At 46.6% G+C, this 18,166-nt stretch overlaps 4 protein-coding genes across 4 annotated transcripts; 3 read left to right on the forward strand and 1 right to left on the reverse strand.

Annotated features, from left to right (window-relative positions):
* Positions 1 to 631: 631 nt before the first annotated feature.
* Positions 632 to 5,267, forward strand: LOC128258877 (uncharacterized). Its single transcript, XM_052990848.1, has 5 exons — positions 632 to 1,114; positions 1,196 to 1,348; positions 3,761 to 4,010; positions 4,082 to 4,266; positions 4,329 to 5,267. The coding sequence occupies exons 1-5, from the start codon at positions 1,013 to 1,015 to the stop codon at positions 4,395 to 4,397; spliced, it is 759 nt and encodes a 252-aa protein (XP_052846808.1). The 5' UTR covers positions 632 to 1,012; the 3' UTR covers positions 4,398 to 5,267.
* Positions 5,268 to 5,503: 236 nt separating this feature from the next.
* Positions 5,504 to 6,534, forward strand: LOC128258882 (uncharacterized). Its single transcript, XM_052990853.1, has 3 exons — positions 5,504 to 5,674; positions 5,955 to 6,292; positions 6,354 to 6,534. Exons 1-3 carry the CDS (start codon positions 5,600 to 5,602, stop codon positions 6,460 to 6,462), a joined length of 522 nt encoding a protein of 173 aa, XP_052846813.1. The 5' UTR covers positions 5,504 to 5,599; the 3' UTR covers positions 6,463 to 6,534.
* A 594-nt stretch (positions 6,535 to 7,128) lies between these two features.
* LOC128258874 (F-box only protein 28) lies at positions 7,129 to 8,514 on the forward strand. The gene is made up of 3 exons (XM_052990844.1): positions 7,129 to 7,291; positions 7,366 to 7,493; positions 7,561 to 8,514. Exons 1-3 carry the CDS (start codon positions 7,208 to 7,210, stop codon positions 8,294 to 8,296), a joined length of 948 nt encoding a protein of 315 aa, XP_052846804.1. The 5' UTR covers positions 7,129 to 7,207; the 3' UTR covers positions 8,297 to 8,514.
* On the reverse strand, positions 8,404 to 18,133 carry LOC128258855 (microtubule-associated protein futsch). The gene is given in 7 exon segments (XM_052990805.1): positions 8,404 to 9,663; positions 9,771 to 9,929; positions 9,992 to 12,025; positions 12,027 to 13,445; positions 13,448 to 15,619; positions 15,621 to 16,473; positions 17,555 to 18,133. Coding segments are annotated over 7 exon segments (7,095 nt in total). The 5' UTR covers positions 17,701 to 18,133; the 3' UTR covers positions 8,404 to 9,351.
* Between the last annotated feature and the right edge of the window lie 33 nt (positions 18,134 to 18,166).

The following is an 18,166-nucleotide window of genomic DNA, read 5'->3' on the forward strand; positions in this document are numbered from 1 at the left end:
AAAAGCGAAGGCAAGAAGAAAAAAATTACACAAATATTTAAAATAATAACAAAAACAATCAATAAATATGAAACGTTTATGAAAAGTGTTGACTTGAGGGCGCAATCAACAACAACTGAAAATGGGCAAAAACAAAAGGTTCGAACAATCCAAAGCAATCCAATTCAGCCATTCACTTTCGAGACAAGAAAAAGGTTGTTGTGGAAGCATACAAAATTGCCATGTCCAAGAAACCAGTGTAATTATGTATAACAAAGATGTTCGAACAGGCACCAAGGGATCTCTAAGCTCTGCAGACGTTCAAGTCAAGTAGCCGACCCATCGTCCCACTATGGATTTGGATTTGGAGGGGGAGCCATAGAGATTTATTGAGGCAATTCGGCGAAAATGATTTTGCCGCCACTTCCAGTTAAAAACCGCAAATAAAACTAACTACAGCGAGAAGTTGGTTATATTAAGTGCCGTTCGTATTTGAAAATCAAGTAAAAGCAACGGGAAATCATTCAGGGTTCGGAGCCTAAAAATAAAACTGCTGCTGGCTTTGCTTTGCTTTTCACGATGATAATAATGATGATGATGAGCGCGTCGGCAGAAAACGTCGGCAGAGGGCACCCGCTAGTGGAGATCGGTTTTATGCATTTGCATTCATTATGTTTGGCACCGTCGACGCGTCCACAACGTAACTTTAAGATCGGAGATCGGAACCGTAGATCGTGGAGTATATAGGCGACATAACCACTTACCAGGTAGCTTTGGCAACCGTCGTCACGTGATCGTGTCGCGATCGTTCGTTCTGCTCGTCATTCATCTGTCGTCTCGTCTTGTGCAATTGCCTGTCGAATGTCGAAGAAGAATATGTCTCGCATCTGGATTTGTGTACCGAGCTCTTAACGTTTGTCTGCAGAAGTCGAAGTCGAACTCGAAATCGAACTCTACAGAGCCGCGAGTGCCTGTCGATCAACTTGACCTTTCAGCACTCAGATCAGGAAATTGCTAAAATTTCTGCATAAAAATGCCTTCCCTGCATGTGATCTTGCTGATCACACAACTATATCTTTGCCTTAGTCCGGCTATAATTGCCCAAGACTTTGAGTTAGCGGAACGCAACCACAAGGTGTGTACGCCCAAAAACCTTCTCAGCTGTCAAACACAACATCATACCATAAATAATTCTGTCAACCAAACCAATTTCAAGAAACGCCAAATCTATCGGGAACAAGTATTGCCACATGCGGGTGGTAAGATCCCAGACACCGCCTTCGAGACGGATCGCTTGTTTCTGAATCGTCTGCAAAAGGAGGGCATCGCAGTGCCAGATGGCATAGTGCCCGAGCAGCGGAACCCGCAGGTAAATATCAGCAGGAGTCATCCATTTTCCATTGTAACCATTTTCGGAAATGCTGAGGCAATGATAAACAAAACTGAGCATCGTGAAACTAAGATACATACATCCTTGGCTAGATCCTTTTCGGCAAGGACTCGTGATCCAAAAATAGCTAAGGAACAAACATTTGACTGAAACTATATTACCCTCTGCTAGGGAATAATTTTAAAGGAACAAAAATATATTGCACATATTAATGAAAAGTTAAGTGGGTATTTGGATTATGTTACACCATTTTCAAAATAACTTCATTAAACACAATATTTTCTTAATTGTAATGTTCAATTAATTGTATATTAAATAAATCACAACATCCAAATATAGTTAATATTTTACACAACACCCAAAAAAAAACTGAAAGTTTATTTTTAATAAGTGTACCTTGAAAACAAACTACAGACACTATTAAAGTACAAGTATTAATTCTATCCTAAATAATAAACCTATTATACTTGTTCGTTTTATTTCTATAACTACTTGATTCCTACGTGGTATAAATTTGATACTCATCTTATTGAGAAATTTGTCATACTCAGTAGTTTAAAATTCATTTAACCATAATTTAGTTTCTATGTCCATTTTTTTCGTGTACTACTGTTAAACAAATACACATTGTATATTTAAGTATCTAAACACTTCTGCCGCTTTAATGAAAACGAAAAAATTGCAATGTTTGTTATGAGAACTGAGATGCGCTGAAAGGGCATTAAGCTGAGCTTTGTTTTTAATGGCCGCTAGATGTCCTCCCACGTCACGACAGGTGGATGCAGCATCATACCAATTTTTTCGTATGGTTTGTACTATATAAGTTATTGTTTTTTGAGGCAAAACACTTTCCGGATTGTTTTTGGGGTGGGGTTTCTGATTGTCTTCTATTTTAGTCAGTAGCGCTTGCAGACTGGTCTGCACCGCCAGAAACTGGCTCTTCATTTCTGCTTGTGTCTGCAGAATTTTTGTGTGCAAAGTCTGCTGATCACCTTCAATTCTTGACAACTTGTCCTGGGTTTTCTCGTAGCTATCAAAAACTGGACGCAAAGCGCTTAAACTGGGCTGCACCGCTAGAAATTGGTTCCTCATTTCTGCTTGTGCCTCCAGAAACTGGCTCCTCATTTCTGCTTGTGACTGCAGAAACTCGAGAATTTTTGTGTTCAAAGTCTGCTGATCATCTTCAATTCTTGACAACTTATCCTGGGTTTCCTTGTAGCTATTAAAAACTGGATGCAGAGCGCTTAAACAAAACGCACCGCACTGCACTGGGGCATCTTTCAGGACGCACAAGGATGTGCAGTTGTCCTGGATATCAGCCAATCGTCCTTGAACATTCAGCAAAATTAGGAAACAGATACAATTTATTGGCAACTTTAGCATTTTAAATAGCTCCAACCATTCAAAAAGAACTTTCAAAACGAACTGAACAAACAACTATGAATAAAAAATTGCCGTTGAGTTCCAAAAATGAATACATATATGCATTACGTTATCACTGATGTGATTTCTTTAAATTTTTGAACCTTTCACCTTGGCACCTTTTTAAGTTCTTATCAGTTTGTATAAACGTTTATATTTATATTTAAAAAACTTGGGGGTTCAACATTAAGTATACATTAAAGCAATGATTTTTTTTGTTCAAATTTAAATAAACATTAGAGCAATATTTTTTTTTAATTGCTTAAGCTATAACAAAATTCTACCGATCATAATGTTTTAAAGATCAGAAACCAATATATACAAACAAACTGTTGTACAATACATTTGCGTTTACATTTAAATGATTATAGTATTATTCGCACAATAATATGTTTACGTAAATAGGCTGTCTTTTATATATTGTATTGTGTTTGGTTCTAATATGATGCTAAAAAAAATGAACGCCAATTAAGGACATATCAAAGTAAAGATTTTTACCCGTTTTGTGCGATAATTTTTTAAGTTCCGACGTACAAAAAAATCAAAACTTAGCACATAAATAAAAATTAATAGCTCTGCAAGCTGTTGATTGATTTATTATCCACAGCTTAAATTGAATAAAACGATAGCAAAAAAACAACTTGTTGAGGAATGAAATACCCATTATTTTATGGCAGTTCAACAAATATTTACCTTAGATGGTATTACTCACAGTTTGAATGCAATAACAATTAAAGGAAAAAAACATGTTGAATAATTGAAAAAGCCAATATTTTATAGTTGCCATAAATGTTTTCTAATGGTTTAAACATGAACAATACTGGAAAAGCAGTTAAAATGTTTTACAATTCTTATACATTTTTAAATATTAAAAAAAAATAGATTTTTAGTGCTTTATTTCGCGATATTTGGTATAATTAAAATATACTAGCTATAAATTGGACAATAAACTCGTTGTTTTTCTATTAGGTGTATCAGTACTACAACAAGCCCATGCGCACCGTCTTCCACATCGCCCTGAGTTCGGATGGGAGGTATACGCCGAGGGAGGGGCGATACCACTACCGCCAAGTGCCCACGGTGGAGACGACCTACCTGTATCCGCAGGCGGTGGGTCGCCAGCACGTGCTGGTGCCGCCGAAGCACGCCCTGCCCGTCTACCGACAGCTCCAGTTGCACAATCCACTCCTCAACCAGGTCAAGTTGCAGCCCAAGAAAAGTGAGTAGCGGTTGGAGGAGATGGGGCAAGATTGGGGCACCCAATGCTCAAATGCGTCCGCCCTTTTTTAGTGCCCAATTTTCTGGAACTGGCGCCCACCGTCGGCAAGAGCCATTCAAATCCATTGGCCGGATCGGCCAAGGCGCAGTCTTATCAGAATGTGAATCTCCTGCATGGTCACAGTCCGGTGCTGCCGGCATTCAAGAAAACCTCCAGGGGCAGCAAGACCTATGTGGACAGCTATGGCACAACCCATGTGAGTAGGGGAATATAGTCACTGTGCCTGCTGAAATTGTAATACCCATATGTTTAATTTAGCTCTTCAGTGAATTTGACGATCTGCTGAACAAACTGGAATTGCAGCAAACGACCCGCAAGAGCTATTAGTTTTAGAGCTGTTTATGCCCATCTTTAGTAGAATTTATATGGATATATGGCAATTATGATCATCTCTAGCCAAGAGTTAAGTTTACAAGTGGTTGGTAACCATTATCTCACCATGTGCATATCATTTCCAAACTTTTGCCATACGCCCGCTCACCGATTAGTGCATTCCCATTCCCATTCCCATGTTTGCAAACAATACATGCCCAGCCCAAACACGGAAAAAAATATTAATTTAAAACCTCTCTTCCCAGATCAACATTTCATTGTTAAATTGTTTAATTTTGTACGAAAAATATGCATTCACAAATATCAGTTGACATATTATATCAATGAAATAAATTGCATTGAGTTATGAATTGAGGAATTTTTTGAATTTCCTTCCTATTTGGTATTTGAAAACGTTATAAATTGTTTTTAAAATTATTGTTGGGCTTAAGATTCATAGAACTTACAAGCCGTTTAAAAATTCCGTTGTTATTATATGTACACATCGGCAATAAAGAGATCCAAAAGGATTTATACCTTTAAAAGTTGTTACCCCCAAAACTTAAACTTGTTCTTGAAAATGTAATAAAATTAAATAACGAAAATACTGACCCTATTTAAAATGTATCTATTTTATTTAAACGCAACACTTTGAAAGAGTTTTAAACTTGAATGTTATTAAAAGCTATATAAATTTGGTTCTGTGTAGCCAGTTGCATCCACATCCACATCCACATCCACTCATCGCTTGCCAACCCATCCACATGTTATGGCGTCTAAGCCGGGCCAAGCGAAATGTGAATTCATCGTTTTTAGCTAGTTAAGCGTAAACAATTTGTATCTTGCAAAATAAACCCAGCCCGAGAGCTGCATTGTACTTTCCCACATCAGTCGTGTATCATAATTATGTGGGGAAGAGGGAGCCATAGGCTTCGAGCGGTTCGTTTACTTTGGCAATAATTGATGCAGAGCTAAGTAATTTGCCAATTTGGACTGGAAAAGCTTGGGCCAACTGCTTCCAGCATAGCGCAAAAATCGAAACTGTTAGAGCCGTCATACAACAAATAAATCGGATCGGTACCCTTGAAAGCTCCATGCTCAAGTGGTTGCCGCTGGAAAACTGCAGCTCAGTGTGTTTTTCAAACCCAACTCGGACGGTCGTCGCTCCAACTTCAACTTCCAACTCCAACGTAGGCGGAAAAGTATAACCATACATAATGATGCCCAAGCTGGGATGTTTCTCTTTTTGGCTTATGCTCGTGATCGGAGCCGCCGTGGCCATTGAAGTTCAGGTGAGGATTGAGGATTGAGTGTATAATTATGCTGAGAAATTGAGGAATCAATTAAGAGGAGCGTGTACCACCCCCAATTGACAAAGCTCTGGTTGTCTTGGCCACGTTCACTTTTGACCCAAAAATTGTAACATGCAATCTATGTACATATGTACCATACGAGTGGTTATAATAAGGCAGTGGGGAATTGGGGGTACTGGTACCAAAACCAAACCGGATTGGGGCACGAGCTCTCGTTGTCTTATGCAATGGCCACACTTGATATTTGATATGTTTACAGAAATTCGGATATCTATTCAATCCGCCACAAGCGGAACATTCGCATCATCATGAGGAGAAGCAAGATCTAAACAAGATACCCGGAGTTCCGGGCGTCGACTATCCGGTTTACCATGAGGTGCCGCACACCCACTTCAGTTGCCGCAATGTTCCGGCCACTCCGGGCATGTACGCCAATGTGGAGACGGGCTGCCAGGCCTATCACGTGTGCCACGATGGACGCGAGGGCGAACAGGGCGCCAAGTTCCTGTGCACCAATGGCACCATCTTCAATCAGAAGGAATTCGCCTGCGATTGGTGGTACAATGTCAAGTGCGAGGAGGCCACCAATTTCTACCAGTAGGTTTTGGGCTCTACTCTTCTCTAAATTTTGTATTAACCCAGGTTTTACTTTTCCCAGCTTAAATGCCGATCCCGAGCACAATCCTTATTTTCCCAAGAAGAAGCCCGAGTTGGAACCCTATGCCAATGATATCCATGATGCTCACAAGTTTCTGATACAAGCTTAACTCAATTTTTATTCGTTAATTTGTTTCTGTTGTTCCCCATATTGTAAATAAAACGCTGATTTAACTATCATAGTTGGAGTCTGTCATACAATCAATTCGAATAGTGGATAGCATACTTTCTGGCGGCACATATTATATTTTTTGTTAATTTGAAAGAAATACATCTTTTGATTGTAATATGTTTCTAAGCGAACAATAAATTTGTCAGCAAGGTAAGGGCTAAAATAATAAAAATAAAATTTTTTTTATTAAATTATCATTTACATTTAGGATTAAAACGATGTTTTTATATGATTTATCAGTTGCAGAATTAAAGAGATATTTTAAAGGTTACCGAAACCATTATGGCTTAATAGAAAACAAAACATTAAAAAAAAATTAATAAAATCTTTGAAGAATTCTTCCACGTAAATATTTGCAAAATTATTAAAATGTGTTTCATAAGCAACAAGATCGGTATCTTATCTTTTTTATCTTATCTATCTTATTTATCTTTCTACAAGTAATTAATAGTAAAAATAAAATAGTTGAAACAAAAACGTTTGACCAAAGCTTATGAATTCAAATATGATAACGGTATGCATACACGGTATATACTGGATTTTTGTTTGAGATCGACAATGTGGTATTTTTTGAAACTGCAGGGCCTTTCGGTATTTTCAAGCAGCTGCAGTCACTGCCTTACTAAAAACAATAGCAACATTCTCGAATAAAATCGCTCTCGAAAATAGAAATAAGTAGGAAAATGAATCTGTTGGACTTGCCGCAAACGGTGCTTCTGGACATTTTCGAATGGCTGCCCTACGATGAGGTGGCCAAAAAGCGAGAGGTGAGCTGGTCGACCGGGCCATCCCGGATGCAAATCTCTTGACCCGTGACTAAAACTAGACGTTTCCCACTTAGGTGTGCACACTTTTCAATTACATCGGCCAGCAAGTTCTGAATAAGGGATTCAACAAGATTATTTTGGCCCATGCCAAGAACTTCAAGCGCATCAAATCCATGCTGCCACGTCGGGAGTCGGAACGCAGGTGAGTTTGTCATATAATTCCAGATACATTGAGATTGGTCTGAGGATGGTTTTCCCCCGATTTTCAGAAACCACATCCTATCCCGCCACTCGGACATACTCACCTCCATCGAGACACGCATTTCAATGCTGACCATGACGTATTCCAAGTTCATTGACCTCAACATCTGCTGCTTCATACCGGGTCGCGTTCTGGACGAGATCAACAGCATCCTGCGCATCCTGAGTACCTCCACCAAGCAGCTGCGACCACATGAAGTCCTGCAGGAGCTGCGCGACATCTCCTCCATGGCCATTGAGCATTTTGACGAGAAGATTGCCGTGAATTTCAAGATGGAGCACCGAAAGCAATTGGCGGAATCCACGGCCGCCGGAACGCGTCTGGTGGTTTGCAGTGCCCTGGGTGATATAAGCTTTAGTGGCGTCAAGCGGACCGGAATCAGTCGCCCCGTGGACCATGCCCTTGTCCAGCAGGCCATCGTCCAGTTGGCCCCCATCTGCGCCAGCAAACCAGCACAGCCGGAGTCCGCGCAAAGGGATCGGGTCTCCAAGCACCTACTCAAACAGTACCAAATGCAAAGGACACTCACGCAAAAGATCCGCAACCTGGAGGTGGCACGCAAGGTGCAGGATCGCCGCCTGCAGGAAGCCCTCTCCAGCATCACAGAACTGACCACCCAGGTGTCCGAACTGAAGCGCCAGATGGAGGATGTGGTGGCCAATATGCCAAGCTGTGCCGTCAAACGTCAGGCGGTGGCCAGTGCGGAGTGCTTACCACCGCCGCAGAAGAAACCCAAGGTCTAGCCAAGGATTAGGTTTAAGAAATAGCTTAGGCAAACACAACAACCACTCCCATCCAGACAATTGTTGCTAGTAGTTGGAGTACGTAGCATAAACTAAAACAGTGCAGCTTCGATATATCGCGTTAAGATTTATTGTTGCACTTGTTACTTAAATATTGTATTACTACTATATAAATACATTGAACATCTAGTGAAAAGTTCTCATTTACGCAATCGCAATCGCCTGTCCATGATGATGGATTTCGTCTGTATCGTTTTTGGTTGATTGAACAGTGTGGTTGGTTTGGGTTTGGTTTTGCCCAAACTGCACAACTGCAGTCATCGATAGTAACTCTGGCTTTCGTTTAGTTCGTTAGTTTGCTATTGTTTAGTGCTAAAACTACTGCTCTAGGGGGGGGGCGGGGTGTGGATATCTGGGCTCTGGTGTTCTATGATGCTATGGTATTATCGTTAGCTTAGCGTATAAAAGGTAGTAGAAATTGCAACACGTTAGCATGGTTTCTTTGAGGGTCTCTGACTTAATCCGATAGCTAACTACGTACATACACTAGGCTCTCTATATACAATAACACAAATAGGGGGTTAATAACATTTTCGGGGAGGGGTACATATTGCATAACAAAAAAACCAAATGGAAAACAAAAATCATTGCAAACTTCTTATCGACATAATGTGTATAAACTAGTCAAAGTTGAAAGCATTGCCACGTTGAAATGTAAGCAGTTACATCTCTATACATCAGATCCTACGCTTCTCTTATCATACAGTTAGTAATAGTGTCAGTTAGTCAACTGGGAGATAAACGTTGCATAAATAGATGAGTGCTTTGCGAAACGCTCAATGAATACGTCCGTCTATCAACGCGTAGTCAAAACTATATTTCACCCATTTATCATTTTAGCTGCTCACTAGCGATGGCGAATCACATACGTATACACATTTTGTTTTATATGTACATCAGCGCGGTGTTTCTAAGCCGTATTCCTATCTATGTCTATCTCTATTAGTGTCTGTGTCTGTATCTTGCGCCGCCGATTAGTAACGACGCCGGCGATGCTACTTTTTCTTTACCGCCGCCTTGTGGCTAATCTTCTCCTGTAGTTGCCGTATTAGCTGCTGTATATCATCCACGTTGTACGCGTAGATAAGCTTGCATTGCTTGGCCTGGATGTTGCCGTTGTTGAGGTTCTTCAGCGCATGCTGCAGGCAATAGATGTTGCCGTCCTCTGTGCGCACCATCGATATGTACAGGTTGGCGCGGCACAGGTCGCATTCGCTCTCGATCGACTTATATGGCGGCTGCTGCTGCTTCTTGGCCTTTTGGCCCTTCTCCGCCTGCACTTTTTCGGTGGATGTCACTCCAGCAGCCTGAAAATCGATAACGTTTAATGAATAAGACGAATAAAACAATTCAATTTGTTGGAATAAAAATTTAAGAGGAGTTTCAGGTTGATTATATTTTAAATTCCACTCACCCTAAGCTGCTCTCTGGCTGCCGATTCCTTCTCGCAAACATCATTGAGCATGGGCAGCATTTGATGCAGGGCATCAGAGTTCACGCGCTGGTCATAGCCCAAGGCAAACAACAACTGCTCCAACGAGAACATGGCCGGCTCACAGCTCTCATGGATGTCCTAAAGGCCAGAAATTTATAAATTAGTTACATTTATCTCTGGCAGCACACAATCACACATACCCTAAAATCATCCTTGGCCAGATCCAACCACGACATGGTGGCAAAGTAAACGCTCTCGGAGACCACATAGCCCGTGGCCAGGCTGGAGGTGTAGGCCCGAGGGAAGACCACAATGAACTCGCCCGGCTTCTGCTCGATGCGGCACAGGGATACGCCTCGATCCGTTAGCATGTGCGGTGGCACCATCACCGTATCACAGGGTAACCATATGGTCTTGTTCTGGCAGTGCGTCGGGATCAGCGACGTCAAGGCCGATCGGAAGTTGGCACTCTGATCGTCGGGAATGCCGTACCACAGCTTGGAGGCGCCCGTGTGTAGGTACTCGATCCAGGACAGGCCGTGCGGATCCCTGTACCAGCAACAGGCGGAGAAGAGCATGCCGACGTGAAGAGTGGGAACGGTGACGCCCATGACGGGACCCAGGGAGCGCAGAACAGAGCCAGAGTTGTTGGTCAATACCTTGAGGTTCCACGGATGCCTGGCATAGTTGGAACCTTTTCCCTTTGGACCCGGACTAGGGAAGCCATAGCCCCAGCCCGAGCTATCAATCGAGCCCGAGTGGACGCACACATGGCTATCCCTGACGGCCACGTGCCGCCAAAACTCCGCTTCCACCTCGTTGACCGTGGGATCGGTGCTCTTGAACCACAGCGCCATCGTGTTCCGGGCAATCCTATAGAATTGACTAAGGGGCATGCTCCGCCCCTTCACGATACACTCCATGGACACGCCGTCGATCTCCTCCTCGGACTCTTCGTCCTCGTCGCTGCTCAAATCGTCCTCCTCGTTGGACACGCTCTCCGTGTTCACGAATCGATCCGCATTCCGTCGCGCTCGCGCCTCCCGCTTGGCCCAGTCCGCCTCCACCTCGTCGAAGAGCTTCTGGCGCTCCGCCGGCGACAGCGTGTCGTAGGGCAACAGGTACTTGCAGTAGATGTCGTCCAGCTTGGTCACCCGATCCTGCGCCAGCTTGGGTATGCACATTTCCTCCGCCACGCGAGCCCACTTCTTCTTTTCGATCACCTCCTTAAGGCCGCCCAGCTCCTGGACAGTGTGATACAAACGTGGCAGGTCCACCTCCATTCCACCGATCCAAGGGGGATGGTTCATCACAATGCTCTGGGTGGCCAGGTACTTCTTGATCGCACTTAGCTCCTTGGCACTCGGTCCCCAACGGTGGAGCATCTTGTGCACGTACTGATTGTAGGCCGTGAAGCGCATCTCGTCCGATATCCGGCATTCCGGCTTGAAGCTGGCCGGCGGAATGATCTTGCAGATGCCGAACCTGGCCGCTATCGGTGTGATCCGCTCGATGAACTCAATCGGATCGGCAAACTCCTTCTCCGTGGGCCGGAAAATGGGCGCTTCCACCATTTGTGTGGGGTCGTCGTGTCGCGGGAAGGCCGTGTTGTTGGCCATCTTGATGGGTGTATCATCCTTGTACTTTTTGGCCACTGCAGCCGCCGTGGAGCTGGTCTGGGCAGCTGTCCGAGATTTGGCAGAGCCAGAGAAGAGCGACGAGTTGGAGTTTACACGCACCAAGCTGGAGGCACCGGGATTGGTTCCTGCTCCCGCTGCTGCCGAAGTGCTCGCCTTGGGCAAGCTCTTGAGGCTTGTGGTGGTCGAGGCCGCATCATTGCTGGCCGCATGGAGCAGGGTCTTCACCAGCTCGTTGGTATTCAGCGACTCTGGCAGTGGCTTCGAGTTGGTGTCCATCTGGGCCTTTGTCACCAAAGTGGCCTGCATGACCACCTTCTGATTGGGGCCATCGGGACCTTCGCGTCCCAGCTTTACGGCCACACCCTGGATGCCTCCATCGCCGCTGCCACCAACTCCGGCTCCTTGAAGGGGTATATAGAAGGTGGCACCCTCTGCATCCGAATCTCCACTGGCTTCAACGGGTGGGGCTGGTGGAGCTGGAGCGGCAACCTGTTGCTGTTGCTTTTTAGCTCCCCTTCCAGTGGCCGCCTTCGGTTTTCCCTCGATCTTGCAGTTCTCCGTGGGACTCAGCGTCAGTTGAACCGCCGTGGCGGCCTGCCGCGGCTGCTGCTCGCTTCTTGGTTGGAGATCGCTCACTCAGCGCATTGGGCACAGGAGCTGGGGCAGGCACTGGACTGGGATCCGCCCGCCGTCGATTTCCGGGCTTTGTGCCCGCCTCCTCCTCCTTGCCAAAGGCATAAACCGATTCCCGTTTGGCTCCTGCTCCGCTGGGAGGATTAGCTGCCGGCTTGACATCCGCCTGTGGCTGCTGAGCCTTGGCGTTCTTTTGATTGTAAACAGGCGTTCGCTTGGGATTGGGAGGAGTGGGTGCAGCGGGTGGAGAAGGTACGGAAGTGGCACCACCACCACCACCTGTGGCATTCCTCTTTCCCTTCTCCGGTTTCTGCTTGATGGCAGGCGGCGGAGTGGGACTGCTCTTAGATGGAGTAAGAGATATCGGAGTGGGGGTTGATGAAATGGGAGTGGGAGGCGTGGCAGCAGCACTTCTGGGCTGTGGAGCAGCCTTGGATGCGGCGGCCTTAACCGACTCTTTGGTCTTCCGATCGTTGATTTTCTTTTCGGTAGCCGTTGACTCGTTCGACGTGATCTTCTGTGTGAGATTCACAGGTGTTGACGATTTGTCATAATCCAAGGCATCACAATCCTTCCCGTCCGCCTGCTCCTGCTGTTCCTTGCGATTTGGTGGAGTGACCAGCACGGGCGTGGCCTTCAGAGACGGTCCCTTGGCCGACCAGGCACTCTCACTCTTGCCGAGATCGCCACGCGTATTTTTCGACGATGAACTGAAGCTCGCACTCAGCTCCTTATCATCTCTCGTGGGCGGCGGAGTAGTTGACTGCTGGGGTCTTAGGCTGTCATCAAAATCATCATCCAAATCGTCTTGGATTTCATCCGGGTTAGATGAGCACTCGATGAGCCATTTCTGAATCTGTTCGTGCGTCATGTTTACCTTGGCCTTGCGCCGCTCCTTGCTGGACAACTGGTCGCCAAAGTAACCCTCCGTGGGCACCACTGGGCCCAGCACTGGCTTGTGGATGGATCCACACTTGCCCAGGGTGCACTTGGTGTTGTCCGGCCCGGAACTCTGGGCCAAACTCACACTGGCAATGCCGAAGATCTTGCCCGACTCCTCTTTGCTGGGCATTAGTGTGGCCTGCGCCAGAATACTCCCAATCTCGTCCTTCAAGGGATCGGAATTAGCCGCAGCAGCTCCTCCGTTTCCTGCACTATTGCTGTGCGCGGGCGGTGGCGTGGATGTGGCCGTTACAGTGGTACCAACTGTCGCCTGATGAGCCGCTGCTGCTGATGTGGAAGCCACGGCCATTGGCGCTGCATTCACTGTGGCAGCTATACTCATGCTAAGATTCAAGCTGGACGTCTGGATCACGACTTGGCTGACTGGCGGAGATGGTGGCGGTGGTGCCAGCGGGCTCTTCGTGGCAGACTGAGGGTGTGCCCTACGGTGGTAGCTGTGGTCCCCGATGTGGGTAGAAACTTTACCGGCGATGGGCTTGGAAAGCTGCTGGTCGATGATCTTGGCAGTGGACTACGCTCGTACTTGGGCGTCAGAAAGTTCGGGTTGATCTTGGGACACTGATACGCCTCGATGGGCGGCGGATAAGTGGTCGGTGGCGTCTGATATTTCAGCGGCGATGACCCCTGTGAGGGAGTCTTACTTCCCGAGGGTGTTCCGCCTCCAAACTGATGGGTGGGCGTGGGTGGTGGACGCACATACCCAGAGTGGTAGTGCGGCGATGCCTGCGGCAGATACGAGGAGGTCTTCTGGAAACTCACGGCACCACCGGCACTTCCCGGCAGTGCATAAGTGGCGGGTACGTTAAGGATCTTGGACGTGGGCACCGGCGGCTTTTTCTCCATGGTTTTGAGTGGTGAATAGCTTGCAGGCATGCACGGAAACATGGTACCCAGCGTTGGTGTAGCCTTGGCCGTCAAGGGGAGCATGGTCAGCTGAGTTGTGCTCGTGGTGGCTGGTGGTGTATTGGGCACCGCCAGCGAAGGAGCAACCGATACTGAAGGCGTGGGCACTGAGATGGGCGATGGAACCGCCATTAGTTTTGGCGGTGGACTGGGCATCTTCGGAGGCGATACCTCCTTCTCCTTGGCCGCCACTACCGGCACCTTGATGGCCAGTGGTTCGTCGTCGGAGTCACTGAAACTCTTCTCAAGCTTTCGCTTCGTTTCGTTCAGTTCCTCGTTGATGAGAAAGTCTTCCTCTTCGTCGGAGTCGACTTTTGAATGTTCGGACTTGGCTTTGGGCTTGGCCTGTTGCTCGGACATCTTGGCCAGAGAGCCCTTCTTCACCAGCATTCCCTCGATGGGCGGTTTGGGCGGTGGAGCGGTAGCCGAAGCCTTGCCCTGCTTGGGCGGCCGTCCACGTCGTGCTGGAGGCGGTGGTTTCTCCTCCTCGGCTTCTGGTGGGGAGGGGGACGCATCCCTGGTGGCTTCTGCCGGAGCAGTAGCTGGCGAATCCTTGTTGGGTCGGGGCGACGGCTTACGGGTTGATTTGCCTGCCGAAGGCACCGTCGTGGCCTCCGGCACGTTTAACTTTCCCGCCGCATTACGCTTGATCTCGTTCTCCATCTTCTCCATTTCCTTGACGTTGGGTATGTCGGGAAAGCTGCTCAGCGACAGATCATCCTCCTCGTCATCGGCCAGCTGCAGTTTGTGGCCAATGATGCCCATGTAAATGGCCGCCGCCTCCTTGGTTTTGCGGGAGGGACGCTGCGCCCGCTGAGGCTCTAGCTCAGCGGAGTCCTCCGAAGCCTTGCTTTTCGCCGACTTCCGAGATCCGCGGGCATTGGAGGCGACTTTTTTGGAGGAGGGTGGCGCTAACTCCTGCTCATCGGCTGGAGCGTCCTCTGCTTTCTTTTTGCCTGCTTTTCCCCTTTTCCCGCCACTGGGTGGCTCTTCCACTTTGCTCTCTGGGACAGGTTCTTTTTCCTTCTCCTTTTCTTTTTCCTTTTTTTCCTTGGTCTTTTCTTTTTCTTTTTCTTTTTCTATCTCTATTTCCTTTTCCTTTTGCTTTTCTTTCTCCAGCTGCCTTTCTTTTTCCATTTCTTTTTCCTTCTCCAGTTTTTTAGTTGCCGCTTTGCGATTCCTGGCCGCCGGAGCAGCTGCAGCTGCATTCTTCTTGGGACTCGCTCCTTTGCCGCCCTTTTTCAGCTTGATGGACTTGGCCAACGGCTGCTCATCATCCGAACTGAAATCGAAGACATTAAGACTCTTTTTGCCCTTGGTCCCAGCACCGTGTTGACTGTCCCCATTCTCCAGCTGCTGCTTGGCGTCTTTGGCATAAATACTGGAATTCGTCTTCTCCTTGGCTTCCTTGATCTGCTTAGCAGGCTCTGGCTCCTTTTCCGGTTTCCTCGCTGGCGGCTCAGGTTCTTTTTTGCGCTCTTCCTTTGGCGGCTCCTTGGCCGCAGGTTCCTCCTGATGCGGTGGAACCTTGACGGGCTCGAAAAAAGCCCGCTGCCTTGTCATGCGGCCAGAGGACTCCGGTGAAGGTATAAAAATGGGCGACTCCCGTTGCCTAACGCGCTTTACGGGCGCCTTATCCTTTGCAGCTGGCTGGGATTCCGCCGGTGTGGACTCCGCTGCTTTTCTTGCTCGCCGAAGGTCGACCGCGCTTGGTGGGCTCAGCTTTCACAGGACTATCTGCTTTCGCCTCCTCACCATTGCGCGAGGTCGCATCATGAGCAGAGAAGAACTCATCGTCATCATCTTCTGCATCTTGTTCCTCCAGATCCTCTGAATGGTCATCATCAATTATGGGCTTGCTTTCCTTGGTGCTGGCACGATTAGAGCGACGCTTGTTATCGTTGGATGAAGCTGGTGTCACTGCTTTGTCCGGAGTGGCACCAGCTCCGGCTGCTACCCTGCCTCGTGCTCCTCGTCGATTTCCATCGGTGACAACCTCCGCTCGTTTGCGCACCGCTCCTGGCAGCACAGGCATAGGCGTTGGCGAAGGAGTTTCCGGGACTACGGCTGCAATGAGATTAATTTTATCACTGGCTGCTTTTTCCGCTGTTGAAGGCTTATCAGTGGGCTCCGTTACGGGGACTACCGCTTCCACTTTCTTGGCCGCTACTTTGGCGGGGCGGCCCCGCTTCTTTTTGTTGCCTCCCAGGCCCGCCCTGCTATTATTGGCCTTCTTTGCATTGTTGTTGTTGTTGCCTCCCGTTGAGGTGGCCTCGGAATCCTTGGACTTGCCCTGATTGAGGAAATCCAAGTGGGCGGGTAGCGCCGGAGTGCCGCGAAAGCAGAGAAAGGTAAGGAAATCCTGCGCCTTGGGACACTTATTGGGCAGGATCTCGATGGGCGGCTGAGAGCTATCTGCTCCGGAAGTACTGGGTCCCGATCCGGATCCCGCTGCCGCTGCTGCTGCGCTGTAGGCGAGGCTCGATGAGCTGCTGGGCGCACTTTGACCCTGGGCGAACTTGCGCTGAGCCTGCACCTTCGTTCTGCAAGTGGAAGATGACGAAAACGAGGTGTGAGTGGTTTATAATTGGAAACAAGGCAACTTGATACAAATTGTAAGTCTATTATTATTAAAAATCAAAATAACAGCCGGGGAGCTTCGGATTCCGAGTGAGCATAAACAGTGGTCTCATGTTAATATTCTTGAACTGATAAAATGGAACTCCATTCAATAACAGTGCTGGTCAGTGATGGTCAACATATTGACATTAATTCAACATCTATTTCTTGTTTCCTTTGAACGTAATCCTAATCGCTTTTAAAAGAATAACGTTTTGTTTTATCAATATTTGTCCATAAACTGATCAAAAGCTTACAGTGTCTACTCAAATAAAAGATTAAATAAAGCAAAAGCATTGAGGTCACTGTTTTGTTTTGAAAACAATTGTCAGCCTATGTGGCAGAGCCCAAAACAACACGATTATTTCATATAAATGCATTATGTTCTTAAATTTTTTTCACATGTTGAACTATAACGTGGATATCATAAGATCTAAAATAGTACAGAATATATTTATTTGATGTTAACATGTTTATTTTCCAAATTAACACGATTTTAGTCGGCCTTAATTACTTTTACTGAATAGCTATTGTATGGAAAGATATTTACTGTATTAAAAAGGATTTAAGCATTAATTTTACAAATGATTATTAACTTTATATTTAACTTGGTAGTACAACAAAAAACCTCGACGTAGTTAAATAATTTACACAGATTTCCAATTCAGCTTAGTGACTAACCACTGTACATATATTTACCTGCTCGAGGGGGAGATCTAACCTCACCCCTCTCCCACATAAATGCGGATGCGAAACACCCCTTCGTCGAGGAAAACAACAACGCCACGACGAGCTGTTGACGCTGGCTTATACAACAACTGAGTCTGCCCTCCCCTCACCATTCCCAATTACTTCCCCTGGCGTCCCACTCCCCACTCCCACCCCCTTCCACTACCATTCCGATCCAAAGCACTCAACGCTGCGACGTCATCTCCGTAGTGCCACACACGTATGTACTTATAGATTAGCCCATTATCCATGGTCCATGGATAGGCCTAGACTCACCTCTTGGGCATTTCGGGGGAGGACTCGATGGCCGCCACTGCCGCGGGAGGAGCCAGTGAGGAGGCGGTGGGCGGGACGGGCGCAGGCGGCGGAGGCGTCTCCGTCTCCTTGCGGCGACGCTTGTTGTTGTCTTTGGAGACAACCATTTTGTTGCGAACTTTTCGCGCCTCTTTTTCACTCGCCTCTGTTCTCTCGCTCGCGCGCCCGTTCGTACTTTGAATTATTTATTATTATTATTATTTATTATCGCGCATCCAATTCTCCGCCGGACTCTTCTTTATTATGTATAGATTTGCATATATATGTATATATATATATATGTATATCTACAACAAATAGCGTTTTTGTTGCTGCTTCTGCTGCAGCACGCAATTTTCGTATTTTCGCTTCATTTTTACTGCGTTTTAGCGGTTGTTTTAGCCCATTAAATAAACACTAAAATGCTCTTTATTGTCTCGTTTTTGCGAAGTACACTCTGGGTTCACATTTCACACACGGCAATTGCTGCAAATTTTATTTTCATTCGCGAGATTTGCTTGCACATATTTTTTTCGTCTTCTGCTTCTTCTTACACCGCTTTTGCTTTGTGTCATGGCGGACGGTGGCGTTGCC

This window comes from Drosophila gunungcola (assembly GCF_025200985.1).
Source record: "Drosophila gunungcola strain Sukarami chromosome 3L unlocalized genomic scaffold, Dgunungcola_SK_2 000003F, whole genome shotgun sequence".
Classification (NCBI taxonomy): Eukaryota; Metazoa; Arthropoda; class Insecta; order Diptera; family Drosophilidae; genus Drosophila; species Drosophila gunungcola.

Excerpts from the sequence above, each read along its gene's own strand:
- LOC128258874 (XM_052990844.1), top strand. The coding sequence starts at position 7,208 with ATGAATCTGTTGGACTTGCCGCAAACGGTGCTTCTGGACATTTTCGAA. Across the intron at positions 7,292-7,365 it reads AGGTGGCCAAAAAGCGAGAG|GTGTGCACACTTTTCAATTA; the intron begins GTGAGCTGGTCG and ends TTTCCCACTTAG. Across the intron at positions 7,494-7,560 it reads CGTCGGGAGTCGGAACGCAG|AAACCACATCCTATCCCGCC; the intron begins GTGAGTTTGTCA and ends CCCGATTTTCAG.
- LOC128258877 (XM_052990848.1), top strand. The coding sequence starts at position 1,013 with ATGCCTTCCCTGCATGTGATCTTGCTGATCACACAACTATATCTTTGC. Across the intron at positions 1,115-1,195 it reads TAGCGGAACGCAACCACAAG|AAACGCCAAATCTATCGGGA; the intron begins GTGTGTACGCCC and ends ACCAATTTCAAG. Across the intron at positions 4,011-4,081 it reads CAAGTTGCAGCCCAAGAAAA|TGCCCAATTTTCTGGAACTG; the intron begins GTGAGTAGCGGT and ends GCCCTTTTTTAG.
- LOC128258882 (XM_052990853.1), top strand. The coding sequence starts at position 5,600 with ATGATGCCCAAGCTGGGATGTTTCTCTTTTTGGCTTATGCTCGTGATC. Across the intron at positions 5,675-5,954 it reads CCGTGGCCATTGAAGTTCAG|AAATTCGGATATCTATTCAA; the intron begins GTGAGGATTGAG and ends ATATGTTTACAG. Across the intron at positions 6,293-6,353 it reads GAGGCCACCAATTTCTACCA|CTTAAATGCCGATCCCGAGC; the intron begins GTAGGTTTTGGG and ends TACTTTTCCCAG.